The following is a 22,722-nucleotide window of genomic DNA, read 5'->3' as shown; positions in this document are numbered from 1 at the left end:
GAATCAAGCCAATCATGAATCAAGATGTTAGAACCAACATGAATTATACAGTTGACTAGGCCTGGTGACATGCTTATCTCTGTGATCTGGGGTGAGAATAGGGCCAGATAAAGTGGGATAAGAATGCCTATGGGGAACATGGAAAATAGCCAGAAATTCACTACAGGTGAATTTTCTGATTTTTTACCAAGGCAATAGCAGATAGCTATCTTTGCATATCATAATTTCTCTTTAACAATTGCCCTGTGGAAAACTACTAAAGATAGGATTACCACCCATAGTGATAACTTGCTGGAAGCTATGTAACAGTGTTACACTTATAAAATATGTATGCATCCAATTATTTATCACACAATAATTTATCAGACCCTCTGGTGAGTGAAAGAGACAGTTAAGAAATGACAGATTCAAGGACACACAGCAGACACAAAATATATACTGGTGGTAGAAGGTTTTGGTTAGTATCCTCTGGCTAGTTAAGGAAGGGAGCTTCACCTGCTCTCTTCTCCTTGGAGCAGTTGGCCCAATTGCCTCCGAAAAGGCTGGCAGCCTCTGCCCTCTGAGCCAAGCCTAGCTCTGAAAGGCGATGTGCTTCTGCTGGACCTCGTGTCCTCCCAGTGGGTGCTTTCTGCTTGGAGCTCCTCCAGGAGGCTGTGCAGATGCCTCAGTGTGAGCAGCAGCTGCCAGTCCTGGATCTGCATCTCAGCCTAGGAGAGAGGAGGCATTGGTGGGAGTGTGACTGGCACTGTCTGTGCCCATGGAGCTCCCCCATCACTGTCAGTGGAGACAAGCCCCTCACAGAAACCATAAATGCCATATTCCCCTGAAGCCTCAGTTTTGAATTTATGAAATCAAGAACAAATTACTCACCTTTTGAGGAGTGCAATGGGGCATGCCTGTAATCCCAGCACTCGGGGAGGCAGAGGCAGGCAGATCTTTATGAGTTCAAGGCCAGCCTGGTCTACAAAATGTCCAGGGTGGCCAAGGCTACACAGAGAAACCCTGTATTGAAAAACAAAACAAACAAACAAAAAAAAAAAAACAAACCAGAAAACAACAACAACAACAAAAAACCCACACAAAACAAAACCAAAACCAAAAACCAAACCAAACCAAACCAAAACAAAACAAAACCCCCAAATACCCAAAAACCCAAACCCAAAAAACCCAACACAAAAACAAAAGAAAAAAAAAAAACACTTCACCTTTTCAAGGCTCTAATAAGGACATGCTCTGAAGACAACATAGATACCAACACTATATCTTTAAATGTTTTTGTAACAAACAAATAATCAGGATATTAATCATGGTCCTCTGGAGGAACAGAACTTACAGAATTCCCATATATATATATGGGATTTAATAGAATGGCTTATAGGCTGTTGTCCAGCTAGTCCAACAATGGCTGTCTCCCAATGGAAAGACCAAGAATCTTCCTACTTTGAATAATTTAAGAAAAAAAGTATCCCTCAAGTGGTGTACCCAGCCACTTGGGTTTTAGTTAATTCCAGATGTAGTTAAGTTGAAAACCATGAATGGCCACCACAACTCGATAAGTATTAACATGCTAGTTACTTCTGTCATTATCAATGAAGTGAAGCCAACCCAGCAACTAAGGCACCTAAGAAGCATCCCAGTGAAAGGCTTGGGAATACCTGTTTTTTCCAAAACTTTTTCAGAAGATCAGCAGTGTCAAAAAACAAAAGCAAAACAAAACAAAACAAAACTTGCCCTGCAATGATAAGGTAAAATTTCCCGTTTTGCTTTTATTTTCTTATTAGCATATAGTTAAACCAATGACATGGAATTGTTTTAAATAAAAAAAAGTCCCAAACATTTGATTTTACGAATAAAGACTCAGAAGCCAGATGCTGGGGTGAAAGCCTACCCCTCAGAGAGGCAGAGAAAGCACCCAGCTGACCTTACTACTCTGTCAAAAGGAAAAAGCCCTTCCTACTCAGCTCACATCCCAGGAGAAAGCTCTTTTCCTTCTCTCCGCTGTCTTAAATACCCTTTAATGCCCCCCCTTCTGTTTATTCCATGTCAGCTTGTTTCTTGCTCTGCCTCTTGACCTATGGTTAACTTTATGTGCTTCTGCTGGACCTCGTGTCCTCAGACACGAGCTTTTTACAGAAAGCTCTTGGATTTTAGTTATGTACTAGGGTTGAGCCACACCATAATTACTTATTTAAAATAAACAGAAAGCGTTTGGGTTAAAGGTGTGTGTTAGGAATGAGCCACACCACAAGAAGACACAGATTTTTTTTTTCCAGTCCATAATGGGATAAAATATCCTGTGCTGAAGTAATTTTTGCAACATATACTGAAAAGCCACAAAATGGCAGCTATCCCTCAGTATTCAAGGAGGATGGTTCCAGGATTCATCCCTGTGGATACCAAGATCTAAGGGCATCCAAAAGCCTTACAGAAAGAAAATGGCAGCTTGTGTGAGCATCCTGTGTGCTTTAGGTCATTGCTAGGTGATCCATGTCTTTGTTAGGTTTCTATCGCTGTGATAAAGACCATACTTTTCACAGCCACAGCTCCAGCTCCAGAGATCGGATACCCTCTTCTGGCCTTCCTGAGCACCTGCACTCATGTGGACAACATATACAACTGTAGGGCTGGTAAAATGGCACTGCAGGTAAAGGCTTGCTGCCAAGTTTAACAAGGTGGATTGAATGTTCTCAGTAAGCTCAGATATTTGTTTATTTGCTTACAAATTGGTGGCACTGTTTGGGTAGGTTGAGAAGATGTGGCCTTTGCTGAAGAAAGTAGACCACTGGGGATGAGATTTGAAATTTGAAAGCCACATGCCATTCCCAGTTTATTCTCTGCTCCCTGCTTGTAGTGGTTCAGGAATGAGCCCCCAGCCGCTTGCTCCCACACTTCCTAACTATGACAGTCTCTCCAAAACTGTAAACCAATTAAACCCTTCCTTCTGTAAGTTACTCTGGTCCTGGTGTTTGTTTCAGTCAGGGTGACTATTGCTGTGATGAAACAACACAAGCAAAGCAACACCAGGGTTTATTTGGCTTATACCCCATATCACAGTTCATCATAAAAGGAAGTCAGGGCAGTCACCGCGAGGCAGGCGCTGACGCAGAGGCCATGGAGGAGTGCTGCTTATTGCCTTGCTCCCTCTAGCTTGTTCAGTCTGCTTTATAACCCAAAACCAACAGTCCAGGGGTGGCCCCACCCACAATAGCCTAGGCCCTCCCACATTAGTTACTAATTAAGAAAATGCCTTAGAGTCAGATCTTATGGAAATACGTTCTCAATTAAAGTTCCCTTCTCTCAGGTGACTCTAGCTTGTGTCGAGTTGTCATAAAATTAGCCAGCACAATTGACCTCTTGTCAGCTTGACACAAATAACTCACTGTTGAGTCACAACCTTTTTTTTCTTGTTCATCCCTGAGATCACACATTAATCAACATCAATCAACATCACAATATAAAACATTTTACAAACTTAAAAAAGTCCACAGTCTTTAAAAATTCAAACACTTAAAATTCAGTCTTTTAGGATGGAAGGGGAGGAGGACCTCCCCTATCAGTGGACTAGGGGAGGGGCATGGGTGGAGAAGAGGAAGGGAGGGTGGAATTGGGAAGGGCAGAGGGAGGGAGCTACAGGTGGGATACAAAGGGAATAAACTGTAATAAATAATAATAAATGTTAAAAACAAAAAAATCCAGTCTTTTTTTAAAAAAGCAATCTACAGATTCAATGCAATTCCCGTCAAATTACCAACACAATTCTTTACAGACCTTTAAAGAAAAAATTTCAGCTTCATATGGAATAACAAGAAACCCAGAATTGCTAAAACAATCCTCTACAATAAAAGATCTTCGGGAGGAATCTCCATCCCTGATCTCAAGCGGTACTATAGAGCAACAGTAATAAAACTGCATGGTACTGGCATAGAAACAGAATGGTGGATCAATGGAATCGGATAGAAGACCTAGACATAAACCCAGACACTTATGGACACCTGATTTTTGACAAAGATGCCAAAATCATACAATGGAAAAAAGATAGCATCTTCAACAAATGGTGCCAGTCTAACTGGATGTCTACACGTAGAAAAATGCAAATAGATCCATATATACCACCCTGCACAAAACTAAAGTCCAGGTGGATCAAAGACCTCAATATAAAACCAGACACACTAAACCACTTAGAAGAAAAAGTGGGGAAGAGCCTTGAACTCATTGGCACAGGAGACAACTTCCTGAACAGAACACCAACAGCACAGGCTCTAAGAGCAACAATCAATAAGTGGGACCTCATGAAAGTGAAAAGCTTCTGTAAAACAAAGGACACTGTCATCAGAAGAAAACGACTACCTACAGTTTGGGAAAGGATCTTCACTAATTCTGTGTCTGACAGAGGGCTAATATCCAGAATATATAAAGAACTTAAGATGTTAAACAGCAACAAATCAAGTAATCCAATTAAAAAATGGAGTACAGAGCTAAACAGAGAACTCTCTGTAGAGGAATATCGAATGGCAGAGAAACACTTAAAGAAACGCTCAATGTCCTTAGTCATTAGGGAAATGCAAATCAAAAGGACCCTGAGATTTCACCTTACACCCATCAAAATGGCTAAGATGAAAAACTCAAGTGACAACACATGCTGGAGAGGTTGTGGAGAAAGGGGAACCCTCCTCCACTGCTGGTGGGAATGTAAACTTGTACAATCACTCTGGAAATCAATCTGGTGCTGCCTCAAGATCCAGCCATACCACTCCTAGGCATATATCCAAAAGATGCTCAAGTATACAACAAGGACATCTGCTCAACCATGTTTGTAGCAGCTTTATTTGTAATAGCCAGAAGCTGGAAACAGCCCAGATGCCCCTCAGTTGAGGAATGGATACAGAAATTGTGGTATATTTACACAACAGAATATTATTCAGCAATAAAAAAACAAGGAAATCATGAATTTGCAGGTAAATGGTGGGAACTGAAAAAGATCATCCTGAGTGAGGTATCCCTGAAGCAGAAAGACACACAGGGTATATACACAGGGTATATCCACTCATAAGTAGATATTAGACATATAAAATAGGATAAACATACTAAAACCTGTTCACCTAAGGAAGCTAACCAAGAAGGAGGACTCTGACTAAGTTGCTTAATCCCCATTCAGAAAGGCAAAGAGGATGGACATTGGAGGAGGGAGAAAACAGGGAACAGGACAGGAGCGTACCACAAAGGGCCTCTGAAAATCTCTACCCTGCAGGGTATTAAGGCAGATGCTGGGACTTATAGCCAGACTTTGCTCAGAGTGCAGGGAATCTTATGAAAGAAGTGGGAGATAGTGAGAACTGGAGAGGACAGGAGCTCAACAAGGAGAGCAACAGATCCAAAAAGTCTGGGCATAGGGGTGTTTTCTGAGACTGATACTCAGGCCAAGGACCACTCATGGAGATGGCCTGGAACCCCTGCACAGAGGAAGCCCATGGCAGCTCAGTGTCCAAGTGGGTTCATAGTAATGGGGACAGGAACTGTCTCTGACAGGAACTGATTGGCCTGCCTTTGCTCACCTCCCCCAAGGGGGGGAACAGCCTTACCAGGCCACAGAGGAAGACAATGAAGCCACTCCTGAGACCTGATAGACTAAGATCAGAGGGAAGGAGAGGAGGACCTCCTTTATCAGTGGACTAGGGGAAGGGCACAGGTGGGGAAGAGGAAGGAAGGATGGAATTGGGAGGGGAGAAGGGAGGGAGCTACAGGGGAGATAGAAAGTGAATAAACTGTAATTAATAAAACTAAAAATAATTTAAAAAATCCAAAGTCTCTTTGAAATCTAAAATTTCTTCTTAAAATTCAAAGTCTCTCAACTATGAGCTTCTGTAAATTACAAAAATAAGTTAAAAGTTTCTTACTCAAGAGGGAAGAACAAGGGCACTGTCACAATCAGATCAAAATAGCTCAAGGTCCAATATCTGGGATTCAGTCATATTTTCTGGGCTCCTCCAGAGAGCTTGGGTTGCGTCTCTGGCTCTGCCTTCTGCTGCACACAAAGTTTGTCTTCCAGGCTGCTGCTGTTCTTGGTGGTTGTCCCATGGTACCAGCATCTCCAAAATGCCTGGTTCTTCTCCTGCAACTGGGCTGCACTTTCAGCCTTTCCTGGGCGCTTTTAATGGTGCGAAGCCTCATCTTCTCAGCATAACCCTTTTAATCCTGGGCCTTCAATAGCTACTGAGGCTGCACCCCATCACCAAAGACATTTCCTGGCCTCCCAGAGCGCAAAGCCCTGGTTGTTCTTTATGACCCTTTCATGGCTTCAAAACCAGTACCACATGGTGACTCTCACACTACACCATGTCCAAAGCATCTTGGGGGAGGAAAGGGTTTGTCTTTTCACTTCCATATCACTGTTCATCATCGAAGGAAGTCAGGAGAGAAACTCAAACAGGGCAGGAACCTGGAGGCAGGAGCTGATGCAGAGGCCGTGGAGGAGTGCTGCTTACTGGCTTGCTAATCATGACTGTTTTCTTATTTATAGAACCCATAATTACCAGCCCAGGGGTGGCACCACCCACAATGGGCTAGGGCTTCCCTCAACCATTACTAGTTAAGAAAATGACCTACAGCTGAAGACATTTTCTCAAATTCGGTTCCCTACTTCCAGAAGACTCTAGCATGTGTCAAGTTGACACAAAACTAGCTAGCACAAAATATAATCTAAAACCTTTGTTTTTGAAAGCAGAATCAACTATAGTTAAAACTCTGACCCACCACAGCCCAAGTTATCTCACAACACAACTATGCTTTCCACATTCCCCAGGAAGCCACTGGAGGTGGCTCTCTGGCAGCACAGGAGCACACTGCTTCAGAGATGCAGATGTTCAAGGGTTGAGGAAGTAATTAAATCACAACTGAATCCTAGAAATGACCTCTATCACCGCTAGGGGGTAAGAGATTTTTCATACTTTGTTTCTCTTTACAAAAGATAATTATTAAAATTATTCTTCCACTAAAAATAGTGTTTAAGAGGGCTGGGATCTGCTCAGTGGTAGAACATTTCATGTGATAGGTCCTGGGATTCAGGTTTAGTGCTGCAAAAAGAAAAGTGATTTTTTGTGTGTTTGTGTGCCAACCTGATCACCTTACAGATGCTGAGTCCAAGTCTGTGCTGGGAGGGCCAGCTGTGCAGCTGGGGTGCCTGTGACTTGTAAGCAGCTTCAGCAGCATCAGCTGTGACCCCCAACCCCATGAGGAATCCTGTCTGGGTTGTCTCCCAGTTGGCCTGTTGCCTAGCAACCCACAAAGGTCTACTGAGATGATCTTGTCTGTCCCTCTCTCCTCTGCTGTTCATGCACGGTGTCCTCCTCTCCTGGCTGCTGTGGACACACATTTGGGGATGCTACTTTATTTTGGGACCTGGAGAAAACACTCCCGTGAAAGGCATGGCGCCTGGCTTCCCAGGTAACATTGCATAGATACTCAGGAGAATTGGTGACCCATGGGATAAATCTTTACCAACTGGAAACAGGAGACAGGAGCAAGCTGTACAAGCGAAAGTTTTCCTGCTCACTCCTCTAAGGCACAGTTGGTTTCAACACTCAAGAGGAAGTCCCACAGGCCAACTGGTTCCTTCTGGCCCCTTCTTCGGCGGGAGCTGGTTTCAGTACTCATGGCCCAGCCAAGCCCAGCATCAATTTTGCCTCTCTTGGCCTTCATTATTCTCATCTCCCTGTTTGTACCGCCACACATATCCTTGCTCTCATTTCTGTCCACACATCTGTTCTCCTAGCTAATGTGATGGGAGTCCTCTGTGTCCCCCAGGGGTCAGGGTTAACTCTTGGTACCAAGCACTCATAAGATACATGGCAGACATCTCTCACTGAGCAACCCCCATCCTGTTGGCATTATTGTTACCTTCCTCCTGTGATTAAAGAAACTGAGGCTCAGAGAGGTAATGGCACTAACTAGAGGCCACACAGCAACAGTGCTGGGTACTGTGCCAGCACCCAGTACAATGTTAAAACCAGTCTGGCTGGCACCTAGTGTCTCCTATGTAGGCCATGACCCAGTTTCCCAGCTCCTAAGAATTCCACTGTGCTCTGTGTGGCTGCCCCAGGTAGGGGTATCTGCGGCACCCAAACGTTAGCCCAAAGCCCCTTGTTTCAGCCACTGAGGTCCCGGGAAGGGTGTGTGTGTGTGTGTGTGTGTGTGTGTGTGTCCAGAAGCCTTGGAAATACAGGGAGACATGACAAAGCAGAAGAATCGGCTTACCAGCTCCTCCCTCAGCCACTCCAGTGTTGGCCCAAGATCCATATCTGGCTCTCCTGGTATTTCCATCTCAGTGTCCTTAATAGAGTCCTTGGCAATGACTTGGTTACAGGCCTAAGGGACTTTTGACTTGTGTCATCACCAGCTTCCTTCCGTTTGCTAGCTAAGTAGCTAAGGGTAGATTAATGAGAGTAGGACATTGTTTGTGTTGGAAAACGTAACTTGGGATTTTTTTTTAACACTTTAGTGCTTTAAAGAAGAAAAGAAAGAAGGAAAGAAGCCAGGGGTATGCCTCATACCTGGTCATTCTAGAAGCTCAGAGAATCTGATGACACCAGGCATGCCAAGCTTGTGAGCTGCCTGAGGCCAGTGATGGTCACAGCCACGCCTCTTAGGGTTACACTATGCTTTCTGTGTAGAGTGGGCACATTACTCTGGGGCTGATATTCCTACTGTGGTCCCAGTCCCCCACCCCTTCCTCCCTCATATGTGGGGTCTCGATGAAAAGGATGCTGATTTTTTATACCCCTTAGCTTCTGGTATGCTCACGTGAACAGTTACCCACAGGGAAATCAAAGCAGAAATGTGTTCTTACACATTAACAGGTTCTTTATTTTCCTAAAACCTGGGAAATGTTACTGTCACTTCTCCTTTATTCTTGCTTTTTGTTCCCTTCCATATGCCTGGAATGTGGATATGATGCCTGGAGCTACAGTAGCAATCATGACATCCAACAGAAGGAGAGTTTGGAAATCATGGTGTCACTAAGTCAGCTACACCATCTGCATGTCAATGAGACAGTAGATGCCCTTTGAGATGGACTCTGCTGCCAGCAAGCAAATCTCACCCAGCCTGGTTCTCCATTTATTTCTCACAGAACACTGTGAAATGGGTATTCCTTCATCATCCCTTCCAATAAACAGTTATTGATTGTCTACTGGGTATCAAGTTCTGCTCCAGACACAACAAAAGCTCCAAACCAGAGAGAGAATGGCTTTGTTTTGTTGGAGCTGCTATCCTACCAAATGGAAACAAACAAGACCCAAACTCATGTTACAATGGGAATAAATGGGATGTGTTCTCATGTAGGATTTTCAAAAATGCACTCTGAATGAATTAGAAACTCCAAGCCAAGAGCTAACATAGCCATCTTAGATACAGAACCTAGATACGCACTGGAGGGGACCAGCAAAATGAATTCCGTCCATGCTCTCAGCTCAGGCCATTATAGCCATTACATTACCCATGGATATATGCTACTCTAGATCACCCAGGACCCACAATGACAAAACACATAAGGAAACTCTGCTCAGCATAAGTGAGACTCAGCAGACACCAACAGCAATGGGATCAAACCTGTATTCCTCCAAACACTCCAGGAGAAAAATGTTGTGAAGCCTGACTTAGCACCACACATCCTCAGTCCCAGCACTCAGGAGGCTGAGGTAAGTGGATCTCTGTAAGTTAGAGGCTAGCCTGGTCTACAGAGTGAGACCCTGTCAAAAAAAGTATTAGGGAAATAATTACAGATACAAAAGAAAGTTTAAAACAAAATCACACTATATTGACAAAGGTGATTTGAAATAGAGCACGAGAATTAATGAAAGCAACAAAACAAAACAAAACACAAAACCCCAAAAGTTCAAGTAAATGTCTATAAATCAAAGAGAGGAGACGGTCTTACTTTGTCCCCAGAGCAGTGGGTGTGAAGGACACTGGGAAAGCTGGACTCTGCAAAGGAAAGTGTTGTGAAGTATTCCATCAAGCAGTGGCTCTTTGGTGGATGGTGCGTGGGGCATGTGTTCCATGTCCAGCAAGAACTAAGGGGCTCTAGTAGCATGGAGGTGGCGTGGAGGCGGCATGGGTTCCTTCTAAGTGTGAGGCATACAAGGCAGGCAAAAGGGCCCTGTGTGGATGGAGCCTGGGCTCTGCCTCCAGCTATGTAGAAGGAAGTTCCTAAAGTAAGTTGTTAGGAGTGTCACATTTCTTTCACTTTGGCGTTTACATCCCAAGATGCTTTCTGATGACAGAACACAGACAAAATTTGCTGTGCAAATTCTTTTCTGGCTCAGCTGTCACACTTTAGAACTAAAGTGCTCTGAAAAAAAAAAAAAAAAAAAAAAAGCTGCTGACCACATCTGCCAGGCTTTTAAACATGGGGATCAGAAATAAGTCTTTTCAGACTTTGTGTCACATGTCCCTGAAACAATGGGACAATGATCTGGAGCAGAGATAGATGTGTCAGTCTAAGACAGCCACCTGAAGACTGGACAGAAGATCTTTGGCTCGTGGTGGTGGATGACCATGGAGCTGTTTGGGGGTGGCCACCACATGAGCCAATCAGATCTGGTCTCATTTTGAATTTGCCGCAGAGGTTGCAAGAACACTGGATAACAAATATCTCTAAAACTCCGTACTTTCAATCAGCACTCACATGAATTGGTTCTCTGTTTCTATAACAAACACCCCAGATAATGAACTTAATATGGTTTATTTTAGCTCAGTTATGAAAGTTTGGGTTCATGGTCACTTGGCTCTGTTACCTGGATCCGTGGTGAGGCAGCACACCATGGCAGGGTGTGTGTGGAGAAAGGAGCTGTTCATCTCATGACAGCCATGTAGGAAAAGGCTGTGGGAAAGACACACAGGTCCCAGCATTCCCTTCACATGACTGGAAAGCTTTCAAGTAGGTCCCAGACGATCATGGTTCCTGTCTCTCGATAGGTCTTTCCTCATGGGTCTTTAGAGGTCATGTACCCACATCATAGCAATCATCTGTTTTCAAATAGAAGTCAGTGGGTTGGTGGGATGATCATTTGCTGCCAGCCACACACCTGCATGTCTGAGGCTGCTCCACAACTCCTCTGCCATCCTCAGAGATTTCTAGCTTGTTTTCTTGGCAGTGCCAAAGGTAAGATTTTTTTTTTTAAAGAGCTAGGGATTTATCTCAGTGGCTAGAATGCTTGCCTAGCAGGAACAAAGCCTTGTGTTTGATCCCCAAGCATTGCAAATAACCAGACACCAGTACACATCTGCAAACCCAGCAGTTGGGAGATAGTGGCAGGAGGATCAGAAGATTAAGGCCATTCTTGGCTACATAGTGAGTTTGAGACCAGTTTAGGCTGCTGGAGAGCTGGCACATTGTCACTAGGCCTACAGCTTTGGGAAAGGTGAGCTACATAACCGAGCCTAAGCAGAGAGCCAAGATGTACATCCGTATACAAAGAGATCTGAGAAAAGCACTGTATTGTAGAGTAGAAAAGAGTAGGTCCAGTGGGATGGAAGGGCCCAAAAGGAGGTGGCCAAATGAAACCATGAGGTGGGAGGAGCTGGAGACAGGGAGTACAGTGCTGTGGTGGTAGGAGAAGATACAGAAGGTGATCTCAGAATGAGTTAACGACCAGTTATTGATGTTTTACTCTGGGCCTTTGACAAGCATAGACAACCTTGTTCCATCTTTAAAACCTTTATAGATGGCAGATTCCAAACTGTGAGCCAAGGCTTGGGGGAGATGCAATGTCATCTATCAGATACTGTGCAGACAGTCATTATTAAAGCACTTGAGTCTAAATGTGTCATAAGTCACTGTTGGGCATTTCTTTGGGCCTCAGTGAAAAAGTCCCTAACATTACATGACTATGGAAAGCTGTGAAAATATGGGAACCTCTGCGTATATGCTAGACATCATTGTTATTTGTATTTTTAAATTTTATTATTTCGTTTTGTGCATGTGAGATGTTTTGCCTGCATGTATGTCTATGCACCCACATGCAAGAAGTACCTCTGGAGACCAGAGATGGAAGGAGATCCTTTGGAAATAGAGCTGCAGATGGTTGTGAGGCATTGTGTAGGTGCTGGTAACTACACTCACATCCTCTGGAAGAGCAGTTAGCACCTTTAACCTCTGAGCCATCTCTCCAGCCCCTGTTATTTGCATTTTTATATACTGTACATATTATTTTAGGTACGTATAAAATATCATATACATTTTAATAGATTGTAATATTTTTGCAATATATTACAGATATATCATTCACTTTCTACACTGGAAATTGAGGCTCAGAGACGCACAATTTCCCAAAGATCACTCCAGCAGGTGGTGACAGCTGGAACTAGAATAATTTTCCCTGACCAGTGCCTGGTAGGTTTTTGGTCTACTTAAATTGGTGGAGGGCCAAGAGAGGCTGTATTCAACCCAGTGTTCTCTACTCTGTATGGCAGCATGGAAATCTGGAGTGCTTGGCAGTCAGAGTCTGGCGCCCTGCACTTGGCCTCCACAGCTGATGCCTAAATAGCCCACAAAGTGATTTCTTGTGGTTAACTTGTTTTGATACACTTTCATTTATTTTTAATCTCAGTAAGGATTCCTGGCCTTGAAAACATTTTACTTCATAGGCTCAGAAAGGCTTAGCACATAGACCTGAGGAGACATGAAGCCAGAATGCCTAGACAGGCAAAGAACTGAAGTTCCTGAAAGAGGAAAACATGACATCTATAACTGAAGGCCAGAATGGTCATCTGTTCATCATGACACCAGGGTGGCTTCCATGGGCCAGATCCCACAACTCATTCTGGAGATAGAGTACTGAGCAAGCAAGCAAGACCTCACAGCTGTCTTCATGTGACCTATGATTCACCTGGTAAGAGGGTCTATTAACAATCAACAAACTCAAAATATCACCTTATATCAGCTTAGCTGGCAGAACGCTGCCTTAGCATAAAAGAAGCCAAGGGTTCCAACTCTACCACTCTGAAAGCCAGTAGTGATGGTACAGGCCTATAATCCCTGTACTCAAAAGGTAGAGGCAGGAGGAACAGAAGTTCAAGACCATCTTTGGCTATACGCATACATACAAGTTCAAGGTCAGTATGGATACATGAGGTGGTGTCTCAAAATTTAAGATAAATAAGAAGGTTGGCAAGTAGCTCAGCTGGAAGAGTGCTTGCTTAGGGCGCATGAAGTCCTGAGCTGGGTCTGGACTTCAAGCACTGAAGCCATTTGGGTATGGTGCTGCAGCTCCAGAACTGGGGAGGCAGAGGTAGAAGAACTAGGAAACCAGTGTCATCCTCCTCTGCTCCGTAGTCAGTGAAGGCCAATCTGGATACCTGAGATGCTGCCTCAGACCAACAAACAAACCCCACCTCAGTTTATAACACAAAACCTAGTATATGAATGCACAGACCTGTGTTTGAGCATAAAATGAATGTAAGAATTTTAAAATTAGAAAAAAACAAACTATGGCTCATATGGAGTGTTGGCTGCCCAAGTAAATAAAAGTCGATGACAAAAATTATAGGCTGTGCTCCACAGGAAGGAATTCATGCCTAATATTATAAACACTGCCAAAACCCGTGGCTAGAGAGGCCATGGGTCCTGTGGGTGGCTGAAAACTACTGTTGTTGTTTTGCTAAACGTCTGGTATTGTGTTTAAATATATAAATCTGAGATGCTTCCAGCCTTGGTCAGGGAAGCTTCCTATTGCAGTGGGTTGTGTCTAACAGAGAGAGGCAATACTACTCAAAGTGCCGAGAATAAGCAGCTGTGTGTTCCCAGCCACAGATGGGACAGATAATGACCATCTATCTCCCCAAGGCTTGGGGGGTCATAGCTAAGAAAGTGGTGGATAGGATGTAAGAGCTAGAGGATGGGGAGGAGAGATTTGAATGCTGGATATGACATGGCTGTTACAAACATGAACTCACAGCAACTGTGGTTACTCGCACAGGATCAGGCCAGTTAAAGATCCCCGAATATCTGTGGGAGGGGCTACCCAATCCTCACCTTAGCTGAGGAGCTAAGGGTCACTTTTTTGATGAGGCAAGCCCTATTTAGGTTGCCCAGGTTCTGGTAGGTAGATGATCCCACATACATGCACATGTGGACAGCATTAACTGGACTTAGTGGATCAAAATAGAGGACATGAAGTTGGGAGGGAGATGTGAAGATATCCCAGGGAACGCTGATGGGTTGTGGGTCAGTATGCATTGCATACATGTATGAAAATTTCAAAGAGTAAATAAGAATGTTATTTTAAATGCACTCACCATGTTATTCTTTAATATCCTTTCTTCTCTTTTCTCATGTGAAAAACTACACCCACCAGGTCCCCTTGCATGTGTGTCATATGATTAAATACTGACCAATGAAATATGAATGGCAGTTATATGTTCAATTTCTGGATTATGCTCTTAAAAGATGGAGAGGAGCTCCTATCTCACCCCAGTGCTACCTCCTGCTGACTTTCACATACTGCTAAGGCTGGAGCTGAAGCAGCCATCTGGGCCTACAAGATAGATGGAGTTCAGGCCTTCTTTAGGTGGAAGCTACCATGTTGGCCTAGACTGCCCAGTAGACTTTTGCAGAAGAAGTGTGCTGTTTTATTGAAGATGTGATTATTTGAAACTCTTAAGTACAGGAGCCCCGTCACTGTCCTTACAACCTATCAGATGGCAAGAGCAGAAGCCAAGCCCCTTGCCTTTCCCAATTCAATTCCTTTCTATAACTCCTTTACTTATAGATTTAATGGTTCATTCTCTCCCACATGTTTGTGTGTTCATGACCTAATCTGGTCCTTACAATAGCTTTGTGACATCCATAGTAGAAAGAGGACTTTTGTGACTGTCACTAAGCAGACAGGAAAGCTAAGATACAAGAGTGGGAGATGAAGGACTACAGAAACAGTAAAGTATTTGCTGTGTAAGTGTCAGCATCAGAATTCAAGTTCCAGGACTCAAGTAATAGTCCAGCCATGGTGTATACACTTGTAATTTCAGCACTGGAGTTACAGGTAGATCCCTTGAGCTCACTAGCCATCAGCCTAGTCTAATTAGCATGTTCCAGGGCCCAGAGAGAGGCCCTATCTCAAAAAACAAGGTGAGTTGCTTGTTAAAACACCTAAAGTTGACCTCTGACCTCCACATGGACATCTCCACACATACTCTCCCATGAACACTGTGGTCATTTGAATGAGAATGCCCCTCACATGTTTTAATGCTCTGTCTCCAGTTGGTAGAACTGCTTGGAAAAAAATTATGAGGTATGGCCTTGGAGGTGTCAGGCCTCTCTCACACTGGAGACCAGCTTTGAGGTTTCAAAAGCCCACACCATCTTCAGTTAGTTCTCTCTGCTTTTGTCTTGTGGTTGTGTCTTAAGATGTAACTTCCAGATACTGCTCCAGCACCTTGTTTACCTGCCTGTTGCCTTTTTCCCCAAGGTCAAGGACTTTAATCCTCTGAAACTATAAGCCCAACTAAACTTTATTCTAGAAGTTACCATGGTCAGCAATAGAAAAATAACACACACACACACTCACACACTTTAAAGTAAACCATAAGAAAGAAACAAATTCCTGTTTTTCATGAACTATACCGTCTCAGGAATTTTTTTTGTAGGCACACAGATGGACACATGCTGTTGTGAAACTCCTCTGCGCCTCTTTCTGAGCACATTGCCATACATAGGTATCCCTTTCATGGATGAGTGTCCTAGCCCACCCGCTTCCCATCTCTGTACTCTGTGTGCATGTGGGCTGCCCCAACTGAGAAAGGTAGAAGCCACACCCAGCGTTGTCCTCTGACCTCCCCACATGTGCTGTGGCCCAAAGGATTATGCACAAATGGGCAAGTAGACACACACACCCGCTCACCCACACTTACACACACACACACACACACACACACACACACGGAAAAATTGAGAAAGAGGCATAAGAGGGCTGAAGAAATGTAGATCTGATCCAACCCCAAAATGTCCCAAAATACCTCTGCACTGTGCAGAGTCCAGCAGGTGGAGGCAATTACCCAGTGAGCCTAGGTGGAGGGAGCAAGAAAAATGTTCCTGAAAAAAGCAGCACAGCAAGAGGCCCAGAGATGGGGTGGGGGGCGTGTGGTTCAGGGGTAAAGCACCTGCACTGTAAATGTGAGGATCTTTGCCTAACTAGATAGGAAGCAGAGAGGATAATCTCCACTGGCCAAGTAGCCTGGCCCACGCCATCCAATTTTAGTTTGATTTTCTTATATTGTCTTGAAATTGACTCTATTAGACAGGAACAGTTTTATTCTCAGTAACAAAAAACCTTAAGGAATAGTAACAGAAGGTGGAAACCGATTTTGATCATTCTTAGAAACATGAGGAATTATTGCAGGTAGTTGTTTCCTTCTGGTCATCTTCGACCCAGGTTCCTTCAGTTTTGTTGTTGTCCTACCCAAATATCTAAAGATGATTGCTTTATTAAACACACACACACACACACACACACACACACACACACACACATACACACACACTCACACACATCCTGACAGCAAGAAAGACAAAAGGAGACAAGGAGAACATACCTCCTGTTGGGGAACGTAACTTTTTTTTTTCTTACAGTAATGATGTTCTAACCACCTACTTGACCATACTAGATGCAAGAGAAGTTGGGAAATGGAATCCTTTCATGGTGCCAAGCACCACCAAGGACTCCACACCAGTGCGAGAAAGGCGGAGTGAACACTGATGAAAACAGCAGTCTTGATAGAATCAGCTTCATATAAGCAATTTTCCTTCTACCATTTCTCTAACTAATGTATCCATGACAGTCATGGTATCATAATCCCATTATTTTTCTTAAACAATCTGAAATAAGCACTTACCTCTTGAAATGATGTGTGTCTGTATGTATGTGGTGTGTGTGTATGTGTGTGGGTGATGATAGATATACATATATAGATACAGTATGAGGTTTCTCCAGTGCCATCCACTGATTCATGTTCACACTCATACTTAGAGTCCCTCCTCTTGACTCTGAGCTGTGGCAAGGACACAACACAGTAAACATAACACCAGGTCAGTTCCAAGTTTCAACTTTAAAAATCTCCTGAAGCATCTTCTTTTGCCCCCCCCCTGGGGGGGGGAAGGCTGAGTGCCTAAGGTCTCTGACTACCACAAGACCACCATCAGGTAAGCAAATCCAAGCTGGCCACATGGAGGGACTATGGAAGAGAATGGAAACCTCTGGACAACGATGAGAACCAAATCACAGGTACATGGTGAAGACCGAGCTGCTCAAGCAAGCTCCCAGATCTCTGCACCCATAGTGATGGAGTTCTTTCTTCTTCTTCTTCTTCTTCTCCTTCTCCTTCTCCTTCTCCTTCTCCTTCTCCTTCTCCTTCTCCTTCTTCTTCTTCTTCCTCTTCCTCTTCCTCTTCCTCCTCTTCCTCTTCCTCTTCTTCTTCTTTTTAAGATTTTTGTATGAGTGTTTTGCCTGCATGTATGTATGTGTGCTATGTACATGCAAAACCTGGTATCTGAGGAGATCAGAAGAGGCCATCTGATTCCCTGGAACTGGAATTACACATCGTAAGCAACCGTGTGTGTGATGGGAAACCAGCCTGGGTCCTCTGCAAGAGCAGAAATACTCTTAAACATTGGGCCATCCCTTCATCACCTGTGTGTGTGTGTGTGTGTGTGTGTGTGGTGTGTGTGTGTGTGTGTGTGTGTGTGTGCCAGACAGGCCGCCCAGCAGACCGGGTCTTGCAGGTGGCGATCAAGGGTAAAGGTGTGCATGGCCGTTGACAATGCCCCAGAAGGACACCCGTCAGAAACAGAGGGGGGGCAAAGGCTTCGTTTGTGCCTTCACGTGGCGCCCGTGAGCCATCGAGCCCCACGCGGCGACGAGACTCTAGACCTGCAGACCCTGAAGAGGGCCCTGGGTCCTACCTAGGGTGGGAAAGGCATCCCTGGGTGCAGCCGGGTCTCCCCTGAGGCGGGGGAGGGGTCTTCTCCCCGCCCCTCCCTCGCCTCGCCCCGCCCCGCCCCTGCACCCAGCGCCGAGAGCTCCTAGCCTCGGGTTTCCCCGGCCAGCGCGCAGGCGAGACAGAGGTGGCTCTAGGGACGGCGGGGGCCGGGCACCCGCAGCCGCCTCCGTCTCCCTCCTCACGCTAACTCTCCGGGCGCCCTCGCCCGCCGCGGGCGGAGCTCGATCGGCGGCGCTCCAGGATCCCCTCGCTCCCGCCCTGCCCTGTCCCTTCCTCTTCGGAGCCCCCCAGCGGCCGGCGCGGTGCAGCCCGGCGCGGCGCGAGCAGGTACGTGCGCCCGGGCAGCCGCTGCGGGCGGGCCGGGAAGGGGGCGGGAGCCCGGGAGGGCGAGGCGGCGGCCGGGCCAGGGTCTACGCACAGCCTCGGCCGCCTGGAGCCCCGTGCTCCCGGGTGCGGAGGCTGGAGAGGCCCGGCACGGCTCCGCACGCCGACTGCGAGCCGCCAGCTCAGGGCCCGAGGCGGGGAGTGGCAGCGAAGGACAGCTCGCCTGACCTCGCGGCCCGCCGAAGGACACACGCGACCCGGGCACCGTAGCGCACGCCGGCCTCGCCGAGCCCAGCCTTCCCGGGCTGCCCTGCTGCGAGCGCTGACCGGGCGGGTCCGGCCTGCTCTGGCTCGTGGAGTTGGCGGTCAAGGGCAGGAGCAGGGGGTGTGAACTGCGAGCCGGCGGGCGCTGGGGGGAGGCGGGAGGTCGGGGCGCTGGGGCTTTCCGCGCGGAACTTTGGGTATAACAGCGTGGACCTGCGTGTGTGCCTCTGCGCGCCCGAGGCTTTGTGTACTACGAGTGCGTGTGTCTATCGATTGGGTTTGTGAAGCATCCCCCAGCCTCGCAGTGTGTCGGGCTCCCGGGTGTCAGCGTGCACCATGGGTGGGGGTGCTTGGGCAGGTCTGGGTGGAACCAGCTTAGATATCAGCAGTGCTAGAGGTAGTCTCTATTCCTTTCTCCATATCTCTCTCACCCTGCCCTCTCTCCCAATATTACCCTCTTTGTGGGTACCACTAGGGTGACCCGTGGATCTGTGAGTCACACTTACTTCTCGGGTCTGTGGGCAGTGCTGTGGGAACAGTCCCGGCGACTGTGTGTGTGGAACGGGGCGCGCATGGGGGAGGGGGCGCTTGCCTTTCAGGAACTATAGGACTGCAGATATAATTGCAGTAACTGGTGTGGTTTCAGGTTTAGAGTATGATCTGGTGGGCACCAACCAGTCTCAAGTGCTCGCTTTCTCTCTCTCTGTGTGTCTGCTTATGTATGTCTAGGAATTGATGGCCCATTAGTCACTTACTAAGCATTGTATGAGAGAAACAGACATTTCTAAAGCTATCAGAGGGAGGAAGCCTCTCTGTGTCTGCTCCTTCACCCAGGCATCCCAAGGAAAAAGTTTTGGGTAAAAGCAAGTCTTGCTGTAAGAATTTGGGTTGCCTGAGATATCCTCTGAGATTTGGAGGCACTAATATGACACTAATGTGCCTCTGGGAAAGGGGTTATAGGCCACTCCCCACGTCCTTCAGGCTAAGGGCTTGATGGGTAGGGGCCACAAGTGGCACCTACTTCCGGGTGCTGAGTAGTTTTTGGCCCCAGAAGTAAAAAGCCAACTAGCACCGCCCTCCTTTCTGTTCATCCTCTGGGAACTGAGAGGAGAGTGGGGACCCAGGGAGATTCAGAGGGACCTCTGCCCTCAGGATCCCCATGCCTGCTGTCTGGGAAGGAAGGTGGAATGTGTGGGTTTGCATGTGTGTAGGAAATAGAGATTCTTGGGGGTACCTATATTCATCTTTTGGTCCCTAGTCCCCAAACCTACCATGGGATCGTGATCGTGTTTTCTAAAAGGTGATAGAGCTGAGCCAGTCCTGAAGGAGGTGTTAACGGGAGAGTCTAACAGGCCGTCAAAGCTCAGCACGGATTAAAGGGATACAGTAGAGGAGGGCAATAGAAAGGAGCTGTAAGCACGAGCAGCCTTTGAACTGAGACGAAAGGCCCTATGTTTGCTAAGAGAACAAGTCCACATGGGAAAGGTCAGAGGGATTTCTCACTTGCTCCTCTCGGAGTTTCAGTCATTTATGCATCTCATTTGCCATCACGTCACTTATTTTGCTCATGTTTGCTCAGAAACACAGGCACCCACAGAGCACTGGAGAATGACCCGATAGCGCAGAGAATCAGCTTCCGTGTGTGTAAACACATCACGGAGTGGGAGGGCCACTCCACACCTAGGGTCTCTGTTACTCGAGCATCTGTGTGCCAGGGCCGTGCATGGGTCCTTGGGATGTCAGAGTATGTATGGGAACAGTGTTTCTCCTGTGGGGTCAGAAGTGATGTGTGCCAGGGAGGGGTGCCTATGGAGAAGAGTTCAGAGCCACGCAAGGGAAAGGCCTGATTACCAATGCCAGGTGTATGTTATGATGTGGAACATGGCAATCAGATTCCAAGAGAGTTGAGAATGGGAGCCTGCTGTATGCTTATGGTTCTGGGGACTGGCTTGACTGGAGCATCGAGGGAATGGAGAAAAGACAATCCCACGGATGTGCAGAAGAGCTGAGATCAGGTGGTCTGGGCTCTCTGGTGGAGAGAGCACGCAATCCTAGAGCAGTGTATTTATTATATACAGTTGATCAGGGAGGCAAGGTTATTATATATGGCTAAAAGATAAACAAGAACACTGGCTTATTATAGATAGCTATAATATCAAGGAGGCAGGTTAGCTAGTCTTGGTAGGAGCAGTACCTGTAGGGGAGGTCATTAGGCCATAAGCAATCAGGGGAAGGAGAAAGCTGAAGTGGACATTTTCTGAACACACTGTCTGCATCTGGATCTTAGAAAGGCTGTGCCATCCCTCTGAGCCTCATGCAGGGAAGGCTTTGCCACCCACGTGGGACCAAGGCATTGGGGTCCTTGATATGGTTGTACCCACATCAGCAATACACATTCACTGAGGACTTTGCTTAGTGCCTACAGGAACTCTGAGCTTAAAAGGTGAAATTTTTGTTTGTTTGTTTTATATCTTGGTAACTAATTCACCAAAACTCAATGAATAGAATTGGAAATGAAGTAAGCAAAAATTTCAGTGAACCCAGTCTGGCCATGGCTTTAGGTTGGTGGTGGCCTTTTGACACAAGAGCACATATGCAGTGAGTCTGTATGGCAGTATTTGGTATTTTTGGTAGTGTTTCCTCTTTGTCCCCACCCCAATCCTTGCCTGCATACAGGAAGGCATTTGGCTTTGACCTCAGTCAAGGCTTTCTGTTCTTTACCTTTCTTTCTGCCCTGTCACATCTCCTGGGCTTCCTCCCAGGACCCTGTCCCCCATGCTTCTGCCCTGTGTGGACTTCTAAAATCCACACAAATCCCCAGCCTGTTCCCTCCTGCCCCACTGCAACAACTTGACATCCCAGTCCCATTTCTTCTTGGCCTGGCTTTCACAGTCCTCTGTGAACTGGCCCAGCTGGTCTCTGGGTGCCCCTTCCCTCTCTAGGCCTCATCTTCTGGCTGCTGGGGAATTTTCCACTCTTTCTTTTTGGCAGTTTTCAGATGCCATCACCCTCCACCAAGCTTCCAAAGTGCCTATAACACTTTGATTATCTCTGCCGCACCCCACATCATCACCTCACCTTACACAGGCTCATACAGTGCTGCCCATTAGCTGAACGGGCCACAGCCTGATAAGCATCACTTAATGAAATCCTTACCATAGCCTTGTGCGAGAGGCTTCCCACACTACAGATGAGAACAGGGCTTCTGCAGAGGAGGAGGGACATCACTTGCCTAAACACAAACAAGGAGGCTGGGATAAGGACCTCATGGCTACTCTAAATTCATCCATCCTGATGACATCCCATCCTTTAAATTTACTGGGTACTACCGAGCATCTCACATAGGGATTACCTCAACCTCTCTGTTAGCACCGTACAGTAGGGAGTAGTATTAGTATTGTCACTGGAGAATGTGGTCAATGGGACAACTGAGGCCAAGAGAGGATAAGTGCATCAACCACTGTAGGGTGGGAGTAGGGGCTAGCACGGGCCACATTGCTACTGTTTATAGCTGCCCACAGGGAGTGCCACATTTATGCCAAGTGTGATGTTGAGCTCCAGCAGGCAAATTCAACTGACATTTGTTTTCTCTTCTAGCTGCCAACGGGACAAGGGATGAGCTGGGGTCATTCTCTCCAATGGCATCTCCCCCTGGTCTGGAACTGAAGACACTGAGCAATGGTCCCCAGGTTTCAAGGAGACCAGCCCCACTGGGCCCAGTGGTACCACCCAGGATAGGTGTGGAGAATGCCTGCTTCTTCTCCGAGGAGCACGAAACTCGTTTCCAGAACCCTGGGGATGCCAGACTGGGTATCTCCCCCAGTCCCTCTGGAGGCGTCTCCTCACTGCCCCGGTCCCAGCGGGATGACCTTTCTTTGCATTCAGAGGAGGGGCCAGGCCTGGAACCTGTGAGCCGCCCAGTGGACTATGGCTTTGTTTCTGCTCTGGTTTTCTTGGTGAGCGGAATCCTCCTGGTTGTGACAGCATACGCCATTCCCCGAGAGGCCCGAGTCAACCCTGACACAGTAACAGCGAGGGAGATGGAACGCCTGGAGATGTACTATGCCCGGTTGGGCTCACATCTGGACAAGTGCATCATTGCAGGCCTGGGGCTGCTCACAGTCGGGGGCATGCTCCTGTCTGTGC

The 22,722-nt window shown here is 46.5% G+C and overlaps 2 protein-coding genes across 3 annotated transcripts in view; one reads left to right on the top strand and one right to left on the bottom strand.

The window, feature by feature from the left end:
* Positions 1-491: 491 nt before the first annotated feature.
* C4H20orf202 (chromosome 4 C20orf202 homolog) lies at positions 492-8,316 on the bottom strand. Its single transcript, XM_021661378.1, has 2 exons — positions 8,251-8,316; positions 492-707 (listed from the first exon to the last, which is right to left on the bottom strand). The coding sequence occupies exons 1-2, from the start codon at positions 8,314-8,316 to the stop codon at positions 492-494; spliced, it is 282 nt and encodes a 93-aa protein (XP_021517053.1).
* A 9,619-nt stretch (positions 8,317-17,935) lies between these two features.
* The window catches only part of Tmem74b (transmembrane protein 74B), a 7,041-nt gene continuing 2,254 nt past the window's right edge, over positions 17,936-22,722 (top strand). Inside the window, exons 1-2 of one of the 2 annotated variants that reach the window (XM_021661382.2) lie at positions 17,936-18,315; positions 22,174-22,722. The exon at positions 22,174-22,722 is cut by the window's right edge and continues 2,254 nt beyond it. In XM_021661382.2, coding sequence (XP_021517057.1) covers positions 22,215-22,722 — 508 coding nt within the window. In that variant the 5' untranslated portion in view covers positions 17,936-18,315; positions 22,174-22,214. Of the gene's footprint in view, positions 18,316-18,354; positions 18,698-22,173 lie in introns of those variants that run through there. The other variant, XM_060383092.1, reaches the window with a different exon arrangement.

The sequence above is a fragment of the Meriones unguiculatus genome, chromosome 4, assembly GCF_030254825.1.
Source record: "Meriones unguiculatus strain TT.TT164.6M chromosome 4, Bangor_MerUng_6.1, whole genome shotgun sequence".
Taxonomy (NCBI): domain Eukaryota; kingdom Metazoa; phylum Chordata; class Mammalia; order Rodentia; family Muridae; genus Meriones; species Meriones unguiculatus.
Note: the sequence above shows the minus strand (reverse complement) of the source record. Positions and strands in the feature narration are given on the sequence as shown.